The 24,160-nt window shown below is 40.2% G+C and overlaps 1 protein-coding gene across 2 annotated transcripts in view; it reads right to left on the bottom strand.

Annotated features, from left to right (window-relative positions):
• The window catches only part of LETM1 (leucine zipper and EF-hand containing transmembrane protein 1), a 36,015-nt gene extending 13,284 nt beyond the window's left edge, over positions 1–22,731 (bottom strand). Inside the window, exons 1-8 of one of the 2 annotated variants that reach the window (XM_072406568.1) lie at positions 22,513–22,731; positions 12,493–12,550; positions 6,500–6,962; positions 3,918–4,061; positions 3,607–3,744; positions 2,157–2,360; positions 1,929–2,048; positions 726–857 (exon numbers count right to left, since the gene is read on the bottom strand). In XM_072406568.1, coding sequence (XP_072262669.1) covers positions 726–857; positions 1,929–2,048; positions 2,157–2,360; positions 3,607–3,744; positions 3,918–4,061; positions 6,500–6,962; positions 12,493–12,550; positions 22,513–22,579 — 1,326 coding nt within the window. In that variant the 5' untranslated portion in view covers positions 22,580–22,731. The remainder of the gene's footprint in view (positions 1–725; positions 858–1,928; positions 2,049–2,156; positions 2,361–3,606; positions 3,745–3,917; positions 4,062–6,499; positions 6,963–12,492; positions 12,551–22,512) is intronic. The other variant, XM_072406569.1, reaches the window with a different exon arrangement.
• Between the last annotated feature and the right edge of the window lie 1,429 nt (positions 22,732–24,160).

The raw sequence follows: 24,160 nt of genomic DNA, 5'->3' as shown, positions 1-24,160 counted from the left end.
GCCAACATATTACGCAGCCCTGTACATTAAATAGGGATTGCAAATGACAGACTAATACAGACAGTGATACAGGAGGAGAGAACCCTGCCCCGAAGAGCCTACAATCTAGTAGCACTTAATACTAACTGGAACATCTGCCTGCATCAAAAACTAGATTGGCCCAAATATGTAACTATAAAAAGGTACTAAACATTACCATTTAGTAAGAACCTGTTGGGAGCAAAAAATAAAAAATTCAGCTGCCGATTTGTTTTAAAGGAAGCAAGCTAAGCATGGGTCATGAATATCTGAAATAGACGTATGGGAGACCCATAGTTGAAAACTTTAAAAGCCAGCAGCTTTTTTATTTTTATCGCAACAGATTTTCTTTTAGCGGCCTATCCAGGCAGAAAAGAGCAGAAGCTCCATATACAACATGCGGCATGGAGAGCATGGAATTGTGGAAGTGACAAGAATGTCAAATGTTAGGTAATAACTCTGCCCTAAGCAGTCAAGGTTCGGAAGCACACAAATACAGCTATGTGCTTAGACTGCCACATTTATTAAAGCAAGGAATCTGATTTCCAATCCACAACTTCACATTTAATGTATATAAAAGTATCACTAAAGTGATGCTGTCATTGAAGCTCATAAAAGAACCTTCCATGTGATGTACCTGAACCTACAGCAGCATTCCATGCATCTACATGTACACTGCTGACATGAAAGGCTGATGATGTACATACCATGCTTTCGGGTAAAGTCTGTAGAGTTGTTTTGAGCTGATCAGCTGGTGAGAGTGTGTCCGGGAGATACAAAGCTCTGGACAATAGCAGTAATGATGTGGGGATTTCCTGGTTCAAATGTAGCTCCAACCACTGTAATAGCAAAGAAAACAAAAAGTTATCTTCATAGAACACAGCCCTAGTAATAAATAGCAGGGGAGATCTTACAATGTCAATTCCTCCCTGTGAAAATCTGTGTATGCTGGTTCTTATTGCCATACAGAGATTTTTCCATCCTGCTGGGAAATGGAGTCCTGAAGTGGAACTGAAGTGAAAATGAAAAAAAATACTTAAAAAAAACAAAAGAAACAAATCGCACTTACCTTTAACCCTGCAGATCCATCAATCCATCAGGAGGTTTCTTCAATCGGGTTCTGTGTCATTCAGGAATCCTTCTTTGGGTCGGTGCAAGATTGGGCATGCACAGGAGGAGCAGCCAGAGCCTCCCGGGAATGCATTATGTAGGTATCCTGGGAGCATCTGCACTGCGGCAATCAAGACAGAAAGAGGTGCTGCGTCCTTTTTTTTTAAGGTGCACTTAGAGAAAAAAATAACATTTTTACTTTATATAAAAGGGTTTTCTACCCTTTTATGAAAAGGAAAAATTTTGAGTTTAGGCCTCCATAAAAGAAAAAAACAGAAGTAATAATGTTACCATCAGGTAGGACCTTTAGCAGGTCCAGCGTTCTGTATCCTGTTCAAGAACAATATCTTGAGAAATAATGTTTGCGATTCTTAGGGAGATATCTGTCCATCTATACTCAGCCTACCATGCAGGTATAAATATTTGTACTCCACTATTAAAAAGCTTATCTTTAAATCAAATAGGAAGTTAGTTAAATCCTGAGGGTTTCCCCTGTTACACATCATCTTCTGTCCTCGAGACATGGCAGGAAATTAGAGGAAATCCCGACACGACAGGAAACAAATTGGAAGTCACCAAACTTATCATAAGCAGCTTCACAGATCCGTAACTAAACTGAACCAGTACAGTGCATATCACAAGATTCTAATACAAGCATTTTGCTTTGTGATCAACTCCCTCTAAAAGTATATATCTAAAGGTATGCTTGTGCTGTCACATAGATTACTATAAATTCTTTAACATGGTCAAATAATTAAAATTATTATAATACAATAGTAAAAAAAAAAACATTTTCAGACCTGCTTAAGTTGATCTCGTAACCGTTCTTCTGTGACACCAAGCGCTCTCATTCCCCTGGCACGACATGCCGCTTGTAGCTCTTTAACATTTAGGGTGTCCACTCCTTCCTCAGCAATCATCTGCAATACACAGAAAACATAAACATATTACTTGTGTTATCACACCACAGATGTAAAGATTGAAGTTTAATTGGAACTATAAAGCAATGTTTCCTATAAGTGACTTACCTTGTCATCGGCTTTAATGGATCTCAGCTTCATGGTGAGCTGGAATCGCAGGAAGTTATTAGTCCCAATGGATTGGAGTTCTAGAAGTTTACATAGAGCGACAAGCTGTGGCCTAGTCAGGTTATCAAGAGTCAGTTCATCTTCAAAGAGCTTGGAGAACCTCAAAATCTCTTCATTGCTTGGCCTTTCTCCAGTGCTACGGATCTGCAAGAAGATGAAAAGGAAGTCTATGTATCCACATGTATAAGGGTATGGACATTATAAATAAGTCATCAGTATTAGAATTTCTATGTAAAATACAGCAAGGAGGGAAAAGTTTAGGTTTTATAATACTGTCATTAAAAAATTAAGGGTCAGCTGGACTCTAAAAGGATCACTGAATCACCTGCAAAGTTTTTAGGTGCCCAAACCCCAGAAGAGACTTTTCTCCCTCAATCTGGGGGACTATGTATTGGTTATTACGTCAGAGGCCGGGGTTATGTTGGGGAGGGTGAAGAAACACAAGTAAAACTCAGACAGAGAATGATTAATGGTTCTTTTTGTTTTCTAAGGAGACTACTTGGAAGCCCGGCCTTTATTGTTAAGTCTACCTGGAAATCATTCATATTCTCAAGGCCAAGAGGACACTGAGAGTTGAGTAAAGCAACACTTATCACTGCTCACATCACTTTTACAGTACTCAGTGACCTCTGCTTTACCGAACGAGCAGCTAAGCTGTGTCAACCTTCATGTGCCCTACAAATACTTTCTAGGCCTTAAGAAGACCTTGTCACCAATTTAAAAAAAATCAGTGCAGCATTTTTTTTTACCATACATATTTTTTTATTTATTGCAATGTTCCTCTAAACTTGCAAGCAGATTTGACCATTATAGAATGAGTAAATTTCCTAGCATCCCCCCCAACCTTCCTACACGTCATAGTCCTAGTCTCAGAGTCTCTAATTACTGTCTGTGCTGGCCAGGTTCCTCTACTCCTGCCCTCAGTAACCTCACATAATGGTTTCATGTAGTAACCGAGGAAGGGGCAAAGGGAAATGCTATGTAGAATTACTTAAGTGACAGCTCTGAGTTTGCTAGGCCTTCTGAGTCTGGTGACATTGCATCCAGGATGGTATTACCCAGCAAAGTCCTAGGGTTTTTGAACATCAACACACACATATTATGGTGATACCCCTTAAAGCAGAACTTAAGTCCAACTTGAAACTTTTTGTGATTCAGCCAGGTGGTTTTTGCAGAAAAGGACAGACTCTTACCTGCCTGATCCTAACCCAGCTGTTCCATTTTGCTAAGCTGCCCAAGTGCCGATCTGCACTTGATGCCAGGGGAACTCGTCAATCCTGGCTATATAACTAAAACTGCACCGGCTTGTCCGTTCAATGCTAAAAAAAACACTTTTTTCTTTTGAACTTTCAGTTGTGAAGTATTTCCATTTAACCCAAGGAAGCATTACCTTCTGGAAGAATGTAGAAAACTCAGTAGCTACATCGCCTTTGGCTGCTTTGTTTCTCAATGCCATCTCCTCAATGGTATCCTGCAAAAACTTGGCCACTTCCAGCTTCACTCTCAGTTCCTTCTTCAGTCTTTCATCCTAAGAGTCAAATACATCAAAATCAGTAAATGCTGTCTATGCATTCACATGGACTCGTATGAAGATTAAAAACCCCTTAAGAGAGAATTAGATCCTTATATAGATTCCAGATCTCTTACTGAATGAGCACTAGGTACATGATAATTTATTATTAATAATAAAATGTATCTCACCTTCTTAGAAATGGTCTCAAATGTGGAAGGCAACATATCTGGAAACAGCTTCAGTGCAACTGGTAGAAGAAACTCCATAAAGGGGACAACAATGAAAACAAGGAAGGGGACTAAACGGAAGAGGTCAGCACATATCCTCAGGAACTGCAAGAGATGAACCACAAATCCATGACAAATGCAAACAAATAGGCCATCAGTTTTATTTTACTTTATTTCTCAATCTCTTTCAAGTTAAAGCACAACTTGTGTTGGTTTGTGTTAAAACTCCTTCCACAGCAGCACACAAAACTTTCTTTGGTTCTTTATGAAAGGTGCGAGCTGCTGGGAGCCGCAAGGGATTGGTCTGAAGCTGCAAAGTGATCAGAAGAACAATGGGAACATATATCATGAGATATCTGGCAGTTTGGAGAATTTACAGCTGAAGAATAGACTACATTCTGTAGATGGGACCAAAAAACAGATGATGATTTCTTTTCCTTTGCAGAACCTTTTGTAGAAGCAATGAAATTACATTATTAGCTCAATAGGCAATCAGGCAGCCCATTGGTGGATACTCACATGTCAATTAAAATCTAGGGAAGAAAACTCAACCCATCCATCTATATAAAAAAAAGTAATTTACACTTTTTACAAACTGTTCCCTCTCTTGTCTGAACTATCATTATGGTCAATGAATTGGTCCCCACTACCTCTGGGTAAATTGAGAATGGTATTGCATATTGTGTAGCATATAGGTATAAAACGAAGCTCTCTGCTCTATAACACAAATTCAGAAATGCCGAATGAAGCCCCGTTCTTTATAGAAATCAATTTATATGCCACCTGCTTAGGAAGATGGTGCCAGTGCATTGGTATTAGATCTATGTCCCAATATAAATTAAGCTGACCATACACAATACATTTCCAGTGCTTAACCCAGAAATTTTTTTAAGCCGCGTGGGAAGAAATTGTAGGCGGGTGGAAGCCTATGAACTGTGACCCAACTCTTCAGTAACCACCCAAAAACAGCTGGGTGATTGCTGAAAAGTGCCGGGTGGTACACCCAGCTAAAATGGGCTGGGGAGAACACTGCATTTCTATACACCTTTTTTATTTTACCTTTTCATTTACCAAAACTATGTTATACCAAGACCTGAATAAAAGGAGGGATAGGCGGGTATACTGCTACTTCTACTAAAGGCAGCTTTCAGTATTTAATTTTATTCAAGTGACAGGGTCTCTTTAACCATCACCATGACATGCACGTTGTATATTGCTCATAACATCATTAATCTCAGACCAGACAGCTGGCGTCACATTACAGTCCTGGCAGCCAGAAGTGAATACTGCAGAAAGCTATTAGGTTGTATTTTATCTCATCTGCTGTGTGCAGACATGTCAGACGGATGCTGGATAATTAACCAATGCTGCAACATGCAGGAACAGCAACACAAAGGTGTTTCCATGCTGGATTCTAGGCTTCTGTATTATTATTACGTAGTATTTATATAGCGCCGACATATTACACAGCGCTGTACAAAGTCCATAGTCCAAGAGCTCACAATCTAATGTCCCTACCATAGTCATATGTCTTTTCTACAAGGTCAATTTTGGGTGAAGCCAAATAACCTAACTGCATGTTTTTGGAATGTAAGAGAAATCACAGTACTCTGAGGAAACCAACACAAACATAGGGAGAACCTGCAAACACAATGCAGATAGTCTCCTGGCTGGGACTCGAACCTGGGACCCAGCGCTGCAAAGACCAGAGTGCTAACCCCTGAGCCACCATGCACTACCTTCATATACCTGTAATCTATGGCAGTACAAGTCACATTCACATATACCAATCTACTGCTCCAACATGTAACACTATCCGGTCTATAACAAGTAAATCCAGCCATGGCTACTGATTTCTGCTCCTCACAATCTGCACTGTTGTAGCTGCTCACAACACAACAAGTAAAAAGTGACCCCGAGGCTTGCCTAGAGTCATACCAGAGGGACTTCTATGAATTGTGACCCCATTTACTCATATGGCATGTTTTGTGGGAATGGGAAGCTATCCTACAATTATCTAGGTTACTTACATACAACTTTAATTTGATAGAAAGCATTCTATGTCAATGAAGTACATAAAACAAGACCCATGCTTAATGTTGGCAAGTTGGCCAAAGTTGACAAAATATTCAAAAAAAAGAATAAGACCAGGCAAAGGAATGAATTAATGGTTGGGTGTCAAGGGAAGTCATGTTTCTTGCATTGCAAGAGAAGAGCACTTTGCTAGCCAAGTGTAAAAGGATACCGGACATATGTTAACATAAAATCACAAAAGCTACTATGGGCCACAAAGTTTGTGAGAGCTTCAAATACAGGGTCACTTTATTATGACACAGGCTTGTATTATTATTAAACAGGATTTATATAGCACCAACATATTACGCAGCGCTGTACATTAAGGGGTTGCAAATGACTGAATACAGACAGTGACACAGGAGGAGGAGAGGACTCTGTATTCACACTTATGTCATTCAGTGTGGATTTTCATGATAAATTCATCATATCAGCCCCATTGCTAAAAGTTGTGTCAGTGTTTTCCTTACCTGCCTTCTTTCCCTTCGAGACAAGACGGCTCCATTGAGGATTTGCCACATCATTCTGGCAGCGATTTTGGTGTCGATCCACAAAAGGCGAAAGCCATGATAGTAATGCTTCAATTCATCCACCACCCTCTGTCCTATAGACTTCTTCACAGTCTCCACTTCTGTGTTTGGACTGTACACAGGACCACCTTCTTCCAGCTTTTTGTTTTTGTCCTTTAAAGATTTCAAGGATTTTTCTACCACGGAGTCATCGTAAAGGGGTCTTGATGAGTGGAGAGCTCTAACGGACAAGTACTGGGGGGCTGCAGAGCCACTTTCAGCCAGGCCCCTCCATGCCGAGGAAGGATTGTGGACTTTGTAATATGTTCTTTCAGGTCTATTAGTCCATGAATAGGCTTTACTCCTGTCTCTTAGTGAAATGTAAATGGGGTGGGCAGCACTGCAACTTCGGAAATGAGAGCTCCTTTATTATGAGAGAAAAAATAAACAAGAGAAAAAATCATTAGACCATGTGATTTTTAATACATGTCAAAAGCAGAACATTAACCAATGAACAAAGTGAAGTAACCCACAGTAAGTGATAGAAAGTTATGTATTCGATTCGACTGAACTTATGGGCCTTACTTTCGCAGTGTTCTCCCCAGAAGTTTTTTTTAGCTGTAGCTGGGTGGTCAAAAAGTGAGCAGGCAAGACATGAAAAATTGAGTATAAGTATGGTATAAGTTTTAGTAAGATTTTAATATAAATCTCCCCAGCAGAGCTGGCAGGCTGCTAACTTTATGCGACTTCTCACTCAAAAACAAAACCCAGCCTTATGAGCTGTCTGATGACAGCCGGGTGGTCATTGAAATGTGCCGGGTGGTGTGCTCAGCTAAAAGAGGCTGGAGAGAACACTCCTTCAGTTTTAAACAGTTGTACAGGACCCTCTCCTGTGCTTTATATACATGCACACTGTTCAGCATTTCACAGTGTGCATTAGAAGCAGCAGCCAGTCAGCAATGGCAAATCGCATAATCTGTCAGTGAAAGAACATTGCTGCCCCTTTGCTGTCTTAAAGTTAACCTCTGACCACAAATGAAAGTAGATTGCTAATATAGATCTCCAGTAATGTATGCAATTATTTGCTAATGAGTACATGAAGAAAAGCAGTATTCTCCCCAAACTTTATGTAAGCTGGGTGGGAAGGAGCTGTAGGTGGGTGTTGGCCCTGGAATCATGAACCAACTTTTTAACCATACCATATAACCAATAACCATACAAAAACAGCCAGGTGGCTACTGAAAAGTGCTGGGTGGTGCACCCAGCTAAAAAGGGTTGGGGAGAACACTGGTTACCAATAATGTCATTACCTAAGCACTACTCCCAATGAAAATTCTCATCAGCGCTTCTAAGGGATCCAAAGTTGTGAGTTTTCAGATATCTGTTCCAAAGCACTTCCCAGTTTCTTTGGTTTTTTTTTTTGCATGAATGTTTCCACACTTTTTTTTTCTCACAGCATTTTCAGTAATGCATAAGCTGTATTGACTAACTATTTTGGATGTTTGTATGATATCATTTTAGCTTTGTAATGTAAAATTGAAAATTTAATAACAATTATTGAAAACAAACACTTCCCAGAACTTTCCCACAACATGCTGACAGATATACCTGTTGGAAAAGGTACTCACTAGTTGGCTAGCTAGGTTACCAAGATGAAATATTGCCATGGAATGGCACTATCTAAAATAGGAAGGTGAAGCAACGTATCAGATGATTCCTAAATCAAGAAAAAAAAAACAAACCTTGGGCTATTATTTAAAACTCCACTTTATTGCATAGTAGGTGGGCAGCTTTGGGGAAATTTCTTTTGAAATGTTTGTTTGAACTGATGTTGCCGAGTACAATTTCCTGCTGGGTTACAAGGTCTATGCATTGTCGATAAGACCTTGTCACGGCACAGATTACTGTTCTTTTCCAAAAAAATACATTTACATTTCCTTTTCAAGTCTTTTCTAGCGTTGTGGATCAAAGCTGAATTCTGCCTGCCGTTTAGCTGCAGTTGGAAGTTTCAAAGGAATTGAAAAAAAAAATGTAAGTAAATTAAGTGGAATTAAAGCCTGAAAATAATTAAATTTTAACAGTGTAATCTACATAGCCCACTCAGCTTTGTGCCATGAAAATTGCCCTCCCAGGGATAATGCTGGCTCATAACCAAATCATTATCTCCATCACAAACACTTATAAAGCTTTGCAATTAATCAGATGTACAAACCCTGATCCTAGTATGCGGGCATTTCACAAAGAGTGTCACTTTACCCATTTGTATGCTACACAGTGCTGTCCTTTAGGTATAGGGTAACATATGACTTACAGTGTTCAACCCAGAAATTTTTTTTAAGCTCGGTAGGAAGAAGCTGTAGGCAGGGGTGCAAGCCCCTGTATAGTGATCCATTTCTTCAGAACCACCCAAAAACAGCCGGGTGGTTACTGAAAAGTGCCGTGTGGTGCGGGTAAAAGAGTCTGGGGACAACACTGACCTATTCCCATAATGAAATGCTCAGGTCTGAAAGTCAATTCGCCACCAGGTTGTCATTATCATAACCTCCCTAACACTGAGCCTACACAGGACTCCTGGAAGAATGGAGAAATATAGGACTACAGGAAACATGCATATGAGGGGATTAGGGGTGGGCTACAGATTATATTACTTGGCCCCTTATGACTTCTATAATAGTTCAGTCTCTTTACCACAATGGTGGACAAACTTTAAAGGTTCGCCCCAGAAACTGTTCTGCTGTTGTGTTGAGGAGGTAGAGGGGGTTGGAATTCAGAGACATATTTATTACACATAAGGCTGCCGTACACACGTGCAATAATTGTCATTGGAAAGGATCTTTTAGGATGCATGAACGAGCACTGTACATACAGCACCATTCTGCTCTAGTAAGAGGGGAGGGGGACAACGATGCAGTGGCACCCCGCTGCAGACTCTTCACTTCACTTTCATTACAATCGTTCGTCCTGGCGGATCCATAAATGACGAGCACTGTACACATGCCAGATTCCCGTCCATTATCAGCCCTGAGGCAATTATCGGACGAGAATCATCTGACGTGTGAACATAGCCTTAAAAACGGTGGTATAAAACAAAATAGGATAAAAAAAATAAATAAAATTGTGGATAAAATGCTTCAAAGTATGATATGAGTTGCTGTTTTGGCTTACTGCCATCCGTAGCAGAACAGGCTACTTGTAACATTATTGTTTTGCTTGTCACCTGGAGACTGTTGACAGCACAAACATGGTAAAATTTGGAGCGACCAGTTCTAACCTGGCTGGGGGAAGTAATAACAAATGAGCAGCTGTAAGCCAATATAATAGCCAGTGATAGATGAGCAGATACACAAATATGCAGGACGATGCACCCAACTATGAAATGGAGCGTCCACCACTTTGAAGCACATTTCAACAGTCAGGAACTATAGAAATGATCCCTGAAAATATAATCTGTGCATGCAACAAATAAATATATATGTATATATATTAATATGAATAAAAAATGGGTTTTTTATAGCACCAACATATTACGCAGCGCTATACATTAAATAGGGGTTGCAAATGACAGACAAATACAGACAGTAACACAGTCTGCCCTGAAGAGCTTACAATCTAGAAGGTTAGGAAAGTAACACACAATAGGCGGGGGATATGAAAAAGAAGAAGACTGGTACGTGAGTGTGAAAAGAGATGAATTTGATTCCCAGGTGAAATGGAAGCCAATGAAGAGAACTACAAAGAAAGGCAGCAGAAGAGGAAGGATGAATGAGTCTGGCCGCAGCATTCATAACACAGCTCAAAAAAAAAAATTTGTTTTTCACTTTCCAAGGATTTTTCAATATATTTAATATATTTCAGGTCTGCTGAATCCAGAAATGACATCAGTTTCATTGAATTGGCTCTAGTTGTGATACAGGAATCGGATTGACGATTTTACCAACAAATGTTAACACAGCATATTTATATCAATCTTTATTTACACAAATGTTTTGCACTTTATATATTAAATGTAGCATTATTTTCATGAAACTTTCATTTGCCTTCTTTTTATTCATACATTTTCTTTTTTTACAGAAATTTAGGTTCCTTAAGAAGAAGTTGTTTAAATGTCCCTAATGTCATTTGCTACATTTGTGGTGAATATTCTCAGCAAAAACAGAAGAAACATTACAGAATTTATGAAACAAGCATATCCTGCATATTTTTGTATTAAACTGGGGGATCAAGATAGGTATTGGGCTCCCCATATGATATGCAAAACTTGTGTAGAGTGTCTACGTCAGTGGAAAAATGGAAAGTTTGAAATTTGGTGTACCTATGGTATGGCGAGATCCCAAAAATGATCATGATTGTTTTTTTTGTGCTGTGAATGTAAAAGGTTTCAATCGTTACAAGAAAAACGACAAAAAGTGGGAGTACCCCGATATGGAATCATCAAGACCTGTGCCGCATGGTGCCGATGTTCCCATACCAGTGTTCAGTACACTCCCTGATATTCCTCTATCCGACATGGAGGATATACAGGGTTTGGAGTGTAATCCATCAAACCAGCAGTTTTCCCAAGAAGAGCTCAATGACTTATTAGGACCTAAGTCTTTTAAAACAAGCATCCAAACTTTTAGCATCCAGGCTAAAAGAAAAAACTGTCTGAGGCCAGAACTTAAAATAAAAGTTTATAGGACAAGAGAGGTGACACTCCTACCATTTTTCAGTGAAGATGGAGACTCTGTGTACTGTTGTAACATCCCTGGACTACTAGCCCATATGGGAGTACCAGAATACCGAACAGAAGACTGGCGGCTTTTCATAGACCGTTCCACTCGAGGTTTGAAATCTGTTTTACTGCATAATGGCAACTGCTATGTATCAATTCCAATTGTTCACTTAACAAAACTTAAAGAATATTATGAAAATATCCAAATGGACTTACAAAAGCTTTGCTATCATGAACACCAATAATCCATATGTGTTGATTTAAAATTGCTGAACTTCTATCAAGATATAAAGGTGATGGAACAAAGGTATCAGGACAGATGGGATAGACACATGATGGCAGACTACTGCTGGACCCTTCAACGTGATTGTCCTGATCATCAACATAAAAGGAAATCATACAAACTGAGTTTTTCACAACTTTGTGATTAGTTCTGTAAATATACTGAATATAGAATATATTGAAATTACTGTATTTCAAGAATTTAATTTTGTATACGTAGGCATATCTATCTTAATTTTGCCTAATTTTCATGTTTCGTTAGTTTTCTGTGAGGTTATTATTGAGGTCATTATTTTAAAAACTGTAAAACAATCTAGCAAAACCAATACCGTATTTGGAATATGTGCATCAAACATAACCTAAAATGACTTTAATCTGTTTGGCAGGAAAATGTTTGTTGACCAGTGTAATAGATTGTAGAGGAGAGAGTTGGGTTAGTGCAGGGGTCTGCAACCTTCGGCTCCGGAGCCGCATGCGGCTCTTCAGCCTCCTTGTTGTGGCGCCCTTCGGCTGCCGCGGGGAGATCTCTGATGGGGGATCCCCATCCTCCCAAGACACTGTGGAGGAGGGGGAATCCCTATCCGCTGTTCTAATGAAAAAAATCTACCAGAGAAATAAATCTACCACGGGGCGTGTACAAATGGGTGTGTACAATGACATCCCCCTCCTTTGAACCCCAATTCCTCTGGAATGGGGAGATGTACAAAACCAAAAATGTACATGCACACTTGTTGTAACAGGTAAAATTAAAAAAATATTAAAACTTTTAAAAGTTTATAAACTGTGTTATGTTTTGCGGCTCCAGACAATTTTTCTTTAGTGGAAGAGGAGGCAAAATGGCTCTTTTGATAGTGAAGGTTGCTGACCCCTGGGTTAGTGGAGTATATAGTAATATTAAATGTATAGTATATGCAAGGAATAGATACCTCTACACAACATGAGACTAACACTTTTTTCCTACCTGTGATTTACCAACCGTAGAGAAGTGCAACCAAGACAAACACGTTCAGCAAAAAGGCCTAAAAACAAAAAAGAAACAGAATAAATTAGTAAAATTTTCCTGAACATGATTTTGGCAATTCTGAGCTTATAAAAAAATGAAAACAGGAACAGCAGTGATAATGTGCCAGTAATGATTTCCTTCTACTTAGTACAAGTTTAGAAATGTGCCATCAATTATCCATCTGACAATGAGTTGAGGAAGAGCCAGAGTTGCTCATAATGCTGGACACATACAGCTGGAAAAGCACTGCTGTCATTGGTTATAAAGACAGAATGCCTTAGCACACAAAGATAACTCTCAACATTTAGGAGTTTTTCAAATCTTGAAAGTTTTGGGGGCATTTTTTAATTTTTTCATTTGTTTTTATATTATTATTTTAGGTAGCTGTGTCACTGTCATTTGCAACCCCTATTTAATGTAAAGCGCTGCGTAATATATTGGAGCTATATAAATCCTTTTTTTTTAATGATAATAATAAAGTAGGGTGGGAAGAAGCTGTAGGTGGGTGGCAGCCCCTGTATTGTGACCCAATTCTTCACTAACCACCCAAAAACATCCGGGTGGTGGGGAGAAGACTGGTGAATTATTAATATGTAATTGGAAAAACAATAAAAAGGTTCTCTGTGATGAGCAAATCTCATGCTTGCTTCTGATTGACTGAGCTCTGATGTCTGCCGAAAAACTTCTGCTTTCACACAAAGCAGGGGCCCTAGGTAGGTTGGCAGACTACAGACTTTTTTAAACTACTGGGAGTGGAAGGGAATGAACTGGGAGACTTTGCATATCTTTTGTTTTGATGCACCTGGAATGTACTTATCTGATTTAAACTAAAAGTTCAACCGCAATTTATTCTTTCTAGTAATGCAAGAAATCTAACCGGTTGGGAATGGCTCAACTTTTGCTTTAGTTGTCTTTTCATTGGCTGTTGTAAATCAGAAACTTGGAGTGAAAACACAAACTTAAGTGATTCCTGAGGAGAGATGAACCCGCAGTGTGAAGGTCTTACATCATCGTGTCAGCTGCGCTATTCAGCCAGCTTTGTTATTCAAGCGGAGTGTGGGAATCTATTCACCGAGCCATCACAGGCTAGAGATGGGCCATCTGTCCTTAGGAATGACTTTAGTAGATGGAAATATTGCGTGTTGTATACCACTAGGGAGAAGAAAATCTTGCCGCTAAAGTTGGCCAGGGAATGTGTTCAACTTTTGTACCTGAATTCTTTTTTTGACTAAATAAAAAAATAACGTTTTTTTTTAAGATGGGTAAATAAGAAATATTTAAAATGAATATTAAGCAGCCTTCAATTCTGTCAACAAGTAGAGCTCTGGACTCATTTACCCTCTCTTTACCAAAATTAGAAAACTGATAAAGTTTACAACGATCTGTAGCTCAAGTGGTAATTCATACATACATACATACAGTCTTTAATGCAAAAGAATTGACATCAAACTGGTGTAAATTTGGTTCCTCAGGACATTGCCAGGGGTTTCTTGAGCGATGGGCAATTTGTGCCACTCGGGTCACTCTAACTTGGCCATCTATAAGGGGGACATTCATTCCCAATGGTCAGCAATGTAAGAGACATTCTTTTTACTGACCGCCATGCTCATGTACTGTGAGCTGTGGATATAGTCATTCTAGCAGAGGTACGTTGAAGACCTGAAACCTATTTCAAGGGTTCCTCCAGGTTAAAAAGGTTGAGAAACACTGCCATAGAGTAAGAAAGACAGGTCTCGTAGACATATGAACAGGTCTCGTAGAGTCGGTGCCGTATGTATTTTGAAAGCACCAGGGGGACCTCTACACAATTACGCAGATAGTTTTAGGGTTTTGGCAGATTTGTGTATGTTCCATGGTTAACTGTAGTCTTTCTCTAATGTTCTTTTTGGAAAGCTTTTCCTAGTACATCTCCAATCCAGTTTTGATTGGTGTAATCTCTTTCTAATGGTAGATGCATTTAATTGGTAAGAGTTACCTGCAGAAACCCTTTTTAGCATCAGACAGCTCCTGGCCTGAATTTGCTGGGCCGGCTAGCCATGGACAAATAGGTAGTCATTTAAACCCCATGCTGGTTTATTTACAGTGAATGACTGAGTTCAAATAATTTGGCGATCTTTATAAATCTCCTGCTAGACTCAAATGCATCCACAACCTTTGCTCTGAAGGCCTTTGAAAGCTCAGAGTTTTGATCTTGGAAGGATACCACCAAAATTATTAACAGAAAGAATGCCAAACTTATAATATCAGGGGTTTACATAAGACAGGATCCACCAGTAAACTTCCTATGGAAGTTCATCACTTAAATTTAATTTAATAGATTAAAAAGTGATGATTAATGTAAGAATGCAGTGTTCTCCCTAGTCCATTTTCACTGGGCGCACCACCCGGCACTTTTCAGCAACTACCTAGCTGTTTTTGCCCACCCGCCTACAGCTTCTGCCCACCCAGCTTAAAAACATTTCTGGGTTGAGCACTGGAGTGTGCACTTCGTGCCATTTCTTCCAGCACACCACCTTTATTTAGGTCAGGGGTCTGCAACCTGCGGCTCTTCAGCCTCCTTGTTGTGGCGCCCTTCGGCTGCCGCGGGGAGATCTCTGATGGGGGATCCCCTTCCTCCCAAGACACTGCGGAGGAGGGGGATTCCCTATCGGTGGTATTGGGGTCTGAACACACGGGGTGGTTATCTACGTAGATTATCTATATGGTGGTGTTACGGCCTGTGGAGATGGGGTGGTTTCCTATAAAGTTTTAATATGGGGTAGCGTTAGGCTGCATACGCATATGAAATTTTTGCCTCTGGAAATGATCTTTCATGATCTCTTTCAGTAAGTTACAAATGAACGAACGGATGCTGTACTGTCAGCATTCATTTTGTTCTATGGAGGGAGGACAAGCGAGCAGCACCCCACTCCATTGACTTATATAGCAGTTCTATCCTTACAGGTCTATGAAGGACATCAGCCGACCACTGTACACATATCAGTTGTGTCAGATTCGGTTTTCCTCGTCTTGGGTGACAATCATCTGATGTGTGTACATAAATGGGCTTCAGTGCCAGGAAGGCAGTTAAATGCTTGGTGCCTTCAGAGAAAGCAAGAAAAGAGTAGAGGTCCAGACAGGAATAAAAACCCATCAGCACTTCCACAATCTATTCAAAGTTTTTGATTTGACACACTTTAAGTTGTTTTAGTTTCACCTTGAGTTGCTTTGTGGTGACTTGAGCTGTTTTTTTATTCACACTGACTTGCAAGGGGAAGAAGCAATAATACATAGGGGCCCTAATAGTGCCAACTTACAAACTCCAGTACTTGGTTGTCCAACATGAGGCATGGTGACTTTTGAGAGGCTTACAAAAAAACTTTCAGACTAAAGTTCATGCTGTATATATTACAAAATATCATGTTCTGCACACCAGATTTTAAGTCCTTTACCCAAGGTCACGAGAGAACACTTGTGCAAACCTGCAAGAACAGGCTCATGGAAAGCCAAGCCTGGTTTTAACTTGTTGCTCCAGCCGGTTTCTTTTACCAATACACAGAAGGCATCCAATAAATACTGCATGCTCAAAATCCAAAACTGAAATGCCATTGGAAGAGAAACACTAGAACATCTGTCACCCAGGTTCTATTATCGCACTTCAGTCCTGGAGACCACCGGCTCTAAGACAAGAAGTAAAGGACCCTCCCTAACCTTGTATGCCGACATCAATACTATGTGAAAGATTCTAACTATGCTGAAGAAAGTGTTTGCATTGCTGTGTCCCTCGCTTCCTACGCTGATGATTACTAGAAATAAGAAGGTCCATACAAAAAAAAAAAAAGAGTTCAGCAAAACAAAGATTTTTTTTAGGAGTTTCCCTTTCCACAGATTATGTACAAGCTGCATCCACGATTTAAGGGACTAAACATAGTTTGTGACACAGAACACTGACATCAGCAATTTGGGAGATCTGAAATAAGTTCAGGAAAGTCATTCTGAAGGACTTTCCATAGCAGTTGTGAATATTGAAATGACTTTACACTCTAATGAATGATATAACCTTTTCCTTCCCAAGAACAGGGATGGAGTTTTCTTTGTTTTTTTTTTAATTGGTAAAAGAATTTTAATATCCAGTCTATAGATACAATTGTGAAATGTGCAAATAGACCATGAGTAGGACTTTTTTCGGTCATCACTTAATATGCGATTCCCAGTGGCACAACTTGACTTGCCAAGAAATCACTATGGGGCTCTTTCATCAAAAGGGCAACAGTCAGTTCATAAACATAACACAAAGATTATGAAAGTATATCAGAAAAAACTGGAGAAGATCTTTAATCTGATTGCCACATTTTGATAACTTTGCACCCATTTCTTTGAGACCTAGAAAGAGGAGATCTGCTAACTGGATGATTGGTGGCAATGCTGAAACTTGCTGAAAGCCACATCGTCTACAATGACTTGAATGGGATAAGAAGATTTGGCATTCATTCATGAGACTAATGGGGGATAATTCATATATAAAGCCTGTATTCCACTAACTCGACTCTCCTCTACAATCTATTATAAATTGCTGCAGCCAGACAGCCAGACTCCTCCATCCTTCCCACCGCTCCTCTTCTGCTGCATCTCTTTGTAGTTCTCCTCATTGGCTTCCATTTTACCTGGGAATCAAATTCAAGCTCCTGTGCTTTGCCTTCAAATCCCTCCACAGTTCTGACCTACTAATGACTTCCTCATTTATAACCTCATCACACGCATGGCTCCAAGACTTTTTTAGAACTGCCCTGACTCTCTGGAATGGTCTTCCTCGTCCTATTCGGCTTGCTCCTACTTTCTGCTCATAAAAAGGGCATTCAAAACCCATTTTTTAAAAAAACTTGCATACCCGTCTTCTTCTGTCTCCTAAACCCTCACTACTCACCCACCATTCCATATACCCCCTCCTATTGTGTGATACTTCCCCCACCTCTTAGAATGTAAGCTCTTCTGGGCAGGGTCCTCTTCTCCTCCTGTGTCTGTATTTGTCTGTCATTTGTAACCCCATATTTAAGTACAGCGCTGCATAATATGTTGGTGCTATATAAATCCTGTTATTATTATTATTATTATTAATATTAATTATAACATATAAAAATCTCCAACCAGTTGATAAAATAGGGATTGGTTACAGAATACCTATAGCCAAAATGTTCTTTTTCATATACTTTTTGCTATCTGAGTCCCTATTGTGAAGATTCACCATCTCTATTTGTACCGGTGATCATTGTCACAGAGGAAACCCAAAGTTGTCCCCAGAACAAGAAGTAAAGGGAAACCTTCCAATAGAGACACTTGTTCCTCGGACATCTAAGAAAGAAATTACATCACTTTTGAAAATTTCCCCCGACTGCCTGTTGTGTCTCTGGAAGAGAAGTGAAAGTTATCACTTTACAGGTTTAACCTGATCTGTACATCCAATTTTTTTGTCCCATAAACATAAAAACGAAATAGAGAGACAATCCCAGCTGTCCCAGGTACAAGTGAAGAAGAATTCCTCTCTACTTGAGTGACAATTGTAAAATATTGGACTGTCCTGATGACAATATTTATCCATAGAATAATGGCCCATTCACAGATGTTTGTTGCCCAATCACACAATGAAAGCTGCAGAATAGAACACAACTTGGACTTCAGTAATCTTCTAAATGTACATGAAACCGTCTAACCAAGAACAGAGAACCTTAACTCAATAGGAAATGATACTTCTAAATACATTTGTGGGCATTGATCATTGTATTCCTAAACTTCATTTAGATTATATTATGGATGTGGTCATGCAGCTGTGTCCTCTAGTAATTTCCCAGGGATCTAGTTGTTGGAGATGAAAGCTTGTTCTTTTATAAATCACAATATTTAGGTTTAAAAAAGAGTGGAAATATACATAGCCCAGGTTTACATGGATATCAGCGGTCACCGTTACATGTCAGCAATATACCTACGAAGTTTATTGAAGGCAGGCAGAGGGTGAGCTGGCACTAATGCCCCTTCCTAATTTCAGCAGAATGGCAAGAAAAAATAACAAGTACACACATGATATACTTCAGCCTGCATTGTATGAATAGGCCACAGAGTCTAATGTGAATCATAGAGGGAAAGGTAATGTCATAACAACAAAGCCACATCACATGGACACTAATTGTTACATTACAATGGAAGGGGTGGGGTAAATTGGGCAGTGTTGATGCCCATGGGTGGATAGAATGTCTGTCCCTAGCAATTACCTGGGCAGGGGAAGACAGAAGGATGTACAAGAAGAGGGAGGCCAGCCAGCACTGTGATGTTGGGAAACAGTGGGCCAATAATATGGGGGATACTTTAACTTTACCAGCTACCTAAAGATTGTTACAGACCACACATTCATCCCTGATGGCAGTGACATCTCTCAGGAGGGATTACACTGCCAAAACAGAGCAAAATATGTTCAGGAATGGTTTGAGAAACAAGACAAAACATTTAAGGTGTTCACTTGATATCACAGGGCACCTTCACAGGTCTTGTGGAGTCCATGGCTCAACAGATAAGGCGTAGGGACCTACGCAACATGCCGGTCAGGCGTGGGGACCTACGCAACACGCCGGTCAGGCGTGGGGACCTACGCAACACGCCGGTCAGGCGTGGGGACCTACGCAACACGCCGGTCAGGGGGTTTTCATGTTGTAGCTGATCCATGTGTACAGAATGTGATGTGTAAAAAGCATTGTATGAGAACAGGTAAAAGGTCATGGTAGGGTCACATATCTTTTCTGACACCAGAATCATTGTATGTAACACACATGTATATATGAGGGGGTGCTGAGAAGTTCCTGGCTTTGCCCCCTTCCAGATGAAATATAAAAATGAGTGTGGGGGCATATGACAGCCTAATATCTTAGTATGTAACTGTGCAAATATCAGGTCTTTGCGATTCCTAAAACTGTTTTTTCTTTTAGTGAGAAGCTGTGATGGCAGAGGCACAAGCAAGTTTCACGTCGTTGGAGTTACGGGCCTTCATGAAGTTTTTGTTTCTCCGGGGAAAGTCAGCAAAGGACAATCACACTGAGATGTCACAAACACTGGGGGAGAGGTGTCCTTCCTACAGCACTGGATATCTTGTTTCAGGACTGGACATTTCACCGTTGAAGATGAGCCCCACAGTGGGCGCCCCCCAACCTCAACTGACCCGGCAACCTGCGATGATGTCCATGAGCTGATTATTGAGGACCGGCAAATATCCGCAAAAAAGATAGCCCAGATACTTGACATCTCATGGGAGCGTGTTGGGTTTGTTATCACCACTATCCTAGACGTGCACAAGCTTTCAGCGAAGTTGAAATGTTTGAACAGTGATCAGAAGAAGGAGTTGAAGCATCCATAGACGTTTTGGCCTATTTTGAAGCTGCACAGGACTTTTTGGCTAGGTTAGTGACTGAGGATGAAACCTGGCTCCACATATATGATCCTGAAACCAAGGAACAGTAGACGGTATTCTGTTGGTGGACTACCTACCTCAGGGCTCTAGTATCACAGGACAGTAATATGCTAACCTCCTGGGCCAGCTGAAGGAGGCAATTAAGACAAAACGCCATGGAAAGTTGACCAAAGGGATCCTTTTTTGCAGGACAATGCACCTGAACACACCTCCAACGTTGTGGCTGCCAAATTGAACACTCTGGGTTTCCAATTGGTTCACCATCCCCCCTACTCACCTGACCTGGCCCCTTCGGACTATTATCTGTTCTCAAATTTGAAGAAACAGCTGAAGGGGCAACAATTTGAGGTCATTTCTGATGTCAAAGATGCTGCTGAGAGCTGGTTTGCGGCCCAACCAAAGGACTTTTATTTGAACGGTCTGGAAAAGCTGCAACTACACTGTACCAAGTGCATCAGTCTCAGGGGGAATATGTTGAATAAATGTGTTATTTCATAAGTCTTGCTCTCTTCTTTCTGGGCAAAGCCGGGAACATATACGAGCACCCCCTCGTATATATCAGGTGATCTCATACTACAGGGATAAATGTAGGGATCACACATGTATGTATATATCAGGTGACTGCTTATAATGAGGGAATGGTAGGGACCAATGTACAGATAACACATGTATGTATATATCATGTGATCTTTTATAATGAGGGAATGGTAGGGATAAATGTAGGAATCACACATGTATGTATAAATCAGGTAATCTCATATAACAGGTGAATGGTAAGGATCAATGTATGGTTCACATATGAATGTATACATCAGGTAGTTTCATACAATAGGGAATGGTAGGGATCAATGTACAGATAACACATGTATATATCAGGTGATCTTTGATAATGAGAGAATGGTAGGGATAACTGTAGGAATCACACATGTATGTATATATCAGGTAATCTCATATAATAGGGGAATGGTAGGGATCAATGTTTGGATCACACGTGAATGTATATATCGGGGGATTCCCTATAATAGGGAGTGGTAGGGATCAATGTACGGATCACACATGTATGTATATAGCAGGTGATTCCTTATAATGGGGGAATGCTATGGATCAATGTAGGGATCACACTGGTACGTATTTATCAGGTGATCTCTTATAATAGGGGGATGGTATGGATCAATGTATAGATCACACTTGTATGTATATAACAGGTCATCTCTTATAATGAGGGAATAGTAGGGATCACACATGTATGTATAAATCAGGTAATCTCTTTTAATGGGGATTGGAAAGGATCAATGTATAGATCACACATGTATGTATATATCAGGTGATTTTCCATAATAAGGGAACAGTAGGGATAAATGTACAGATCAAACTTGTATGTATATAACAGTTGATTTGCTATATTGAGGGAATAGTAGGGATCAATGTAGGGATCACACATGTATGTATATCTCAGGTGATTTCATATAATATTGGAATAGTGGGGATCACACATGTATGTATATATCAGGTGATTTCCTATAATGGGGAATGGTAGGGATCACACAGGTATGTATATAACAGGTTATTTCCTATAATAATGGAATAGTGGGGATCACACATGTATGTATATATCAGGTGATTTCCTATAATGAGGGAATAGTAGGGATCAATGTAGAGACCACACATGTATGTTTATATCAGATGATTTCCTATATTGAGTAAATGGAATAGATCAATGTATGGATCACACATGTATGTATATCTCGGGTGATTTCCTATAATGAGGGAATGGTATAGATCAATGTGGGGATCACACATGTATGTATACATCAGGTGATTTCCTATATTGGGGAATAGTAGGGATCACACATGTATGTATACATCAGGTGATTTCCTATAATGAGGGAATAGTAGGGATCAATGTATGGATCACACATGTATGTATATCTCAGGTGATTTCCTATAATGGGGAATGGTAGGGATCACATGTGTATACTAGGTGATCTCTTATAAAGAGGGAATGGTAGGGATCAATTTATGGATCACACATGTATGTATATATCAGGTGATTTTCGTATAATGCGGGAATAGTAGGGATCAATGTAGGGATCACACATGTATGTATATCTCAGGTGATTTCCTAAAATGAGGGAATAGTAGGGATCAATGTAGAGATCACACATGTATGTTAATATCAGGTGATTTCCTATATTGAGTAAATGGTATAGATCAATGTATGGATCACACATGTATGTATATCTCGGGTGATTTCCTGTAATGAGGGAATGGTAGGGATCACACATGTATGTATATCAGGTGATTTCTTTTACTGGGGGAATAGTAGGGATCAATGTAGAGATCACACGTGTATGTATATATCAGGTGATTTTCTATAATGAAGGAATAGTAGGGATCAATGTAGGGATCCTATAATAATGTATATACCCGGTGGCATCTAATGGCAGAGGGGCAGATAAGCCCTGTAAGTGCCCCCTGGGCCTAGCTGACGTTCCCCGGGTGAAGCACCGGCCTGCACACAGACAGAAGGAGAAGCAGCGGTTACTCACCCCTCAGACAGTCTCCCCGGATGACAGGCCCTCGGGGTAGGCCTCCTCTCAGTAGAAGGGCCGCCATAGTGTCAGGACGGGATAAGATCGGGGTACGGTGACAGATCAACGACTGCTGTGTGCCAAGACTGGATGTTGCCCCATGTCCCCGTGCCAGCAGCTCTTACTCCACCTCCAACCCTTGACTACCAGCCTAGTGCCGGCTACGGGGAGGAGCCACGCTGTGACGTACTCTCAGGTGACCTGTTCCAACCACCACTCCTGAGTCCATGTTGACTATTGGCAGGAAAGCTGCAGACTTTCGTTCAAAAGACACTGGCGGCCGTTTTCGTTACTGGCAACTAGAAAAGTGACGTCAACATGCATACAAATGTATCGGCCATCTTGGTAATGGGCAGGGGCAAGTGCTGTGACATTGCAGATAATTGCTCTATCCTGTGTGACTCATTTCACCCAGCAGCGAACGGGCCCTGCCTTGCTTTTCCACACTAATTACAGCTGTAGATTCCATACACTTCATACTGCAAAATATTGATATAGATATAGCAGTATCTGTGTTTTAAAGGACCATACTACACAGTATATGTAAAATGGCTGCAAGTTAATTTCAGGAAAACAATATTTTACCATTGAATTGCACCTGTCACAATAAAGATAACTATTCCAGTCACTTACACATGGAGAATACAGATTCTGGCCTTGCTACAAGCTTGTTTTGGTTTAGGAAAGACAAACCCAGCCAGGCAGGTGTAGGTACTATCACTAATATTATTATTACTAATATTATTATTATTATTATTATTAATATTAATATTAAACAGGATTTATATAGCGCCAACATAATACACAGCGCTGTACATTAAATCGGGTTTGCAAAAGACAGACAGTGACACAGGAGAAAGAGAGGACCCTGCTCCGAAGAGCTTACAATCTAAGAGGTGGGGGAAGTATCACACTAGGCCTCACTGCGGCATTCTGGGAAAGCTCTGTATCCAGAAATATCATTGGAGGAACATCAGCTCCAAGCAAAACTGCATTCACACGAGATTTGAGCTCCTCGGCCTTCCCAGTGCTTCTTATGAAGGGCCCTCAGTGATGTCACAGCGAACTACGGAGCACATGGGACATTGGGGCGTAAAATATTTAAAGCTGAGGTCTGCTGAACATTCTATAGTCTCATTGACATGGAAAAAAGTAAAGAAATAAGGGAAGTAGTGTTTTGTTTTAATTACAAGGATAAATCATCGTTCAAACAACAAAAAATGCGTAATGTGGTCCTAACCCCATCCATTTCAGTGGGGTACATTGGACTTGTTTACCAATAAAATTTCTCCTAATTATTTTGATATAAGTAAATTCCAAAGAAGAGAGAAGGGTAAACACCGTACAGTATAAGTGGTCTCAGTACCCGACGCGTTTCGTTTTATGGGCTTCTTCAGGGGATTATTGAGAACCATCAAATAACTAAATGTATTTCATCCTACCTATATGTGTCTCTTCCTTGTCTCCAAAGGAATCGTCTAATCATGAAGATTAGAAAAAGAGAGAAAGAAGTGCTTTCTTATATTTAAAGAGGAATAGACTGCAGAGATGGAGACATAATCCTGTCCCTGTACAAAGCATTGGTCAGATCACATCTGGAATATGC

Source organism: Pyxicephalus adspersus, chromosome 3, assembly GCF_032062135.1.
Source record: "Pyxicephalus adspersus chromosome 3, UCB_Pads_2.0, whole genome shotgun sequence".
NCBI lineage: Eukaryota > Metazoa > Chordata > Amphibia > Anura > Pyxicephalidae > Pyxicephalus > Pyxicephalus adspersus.
This window is presented reverse-complemented; position numbering and strand designations above follow the sequence as displayed.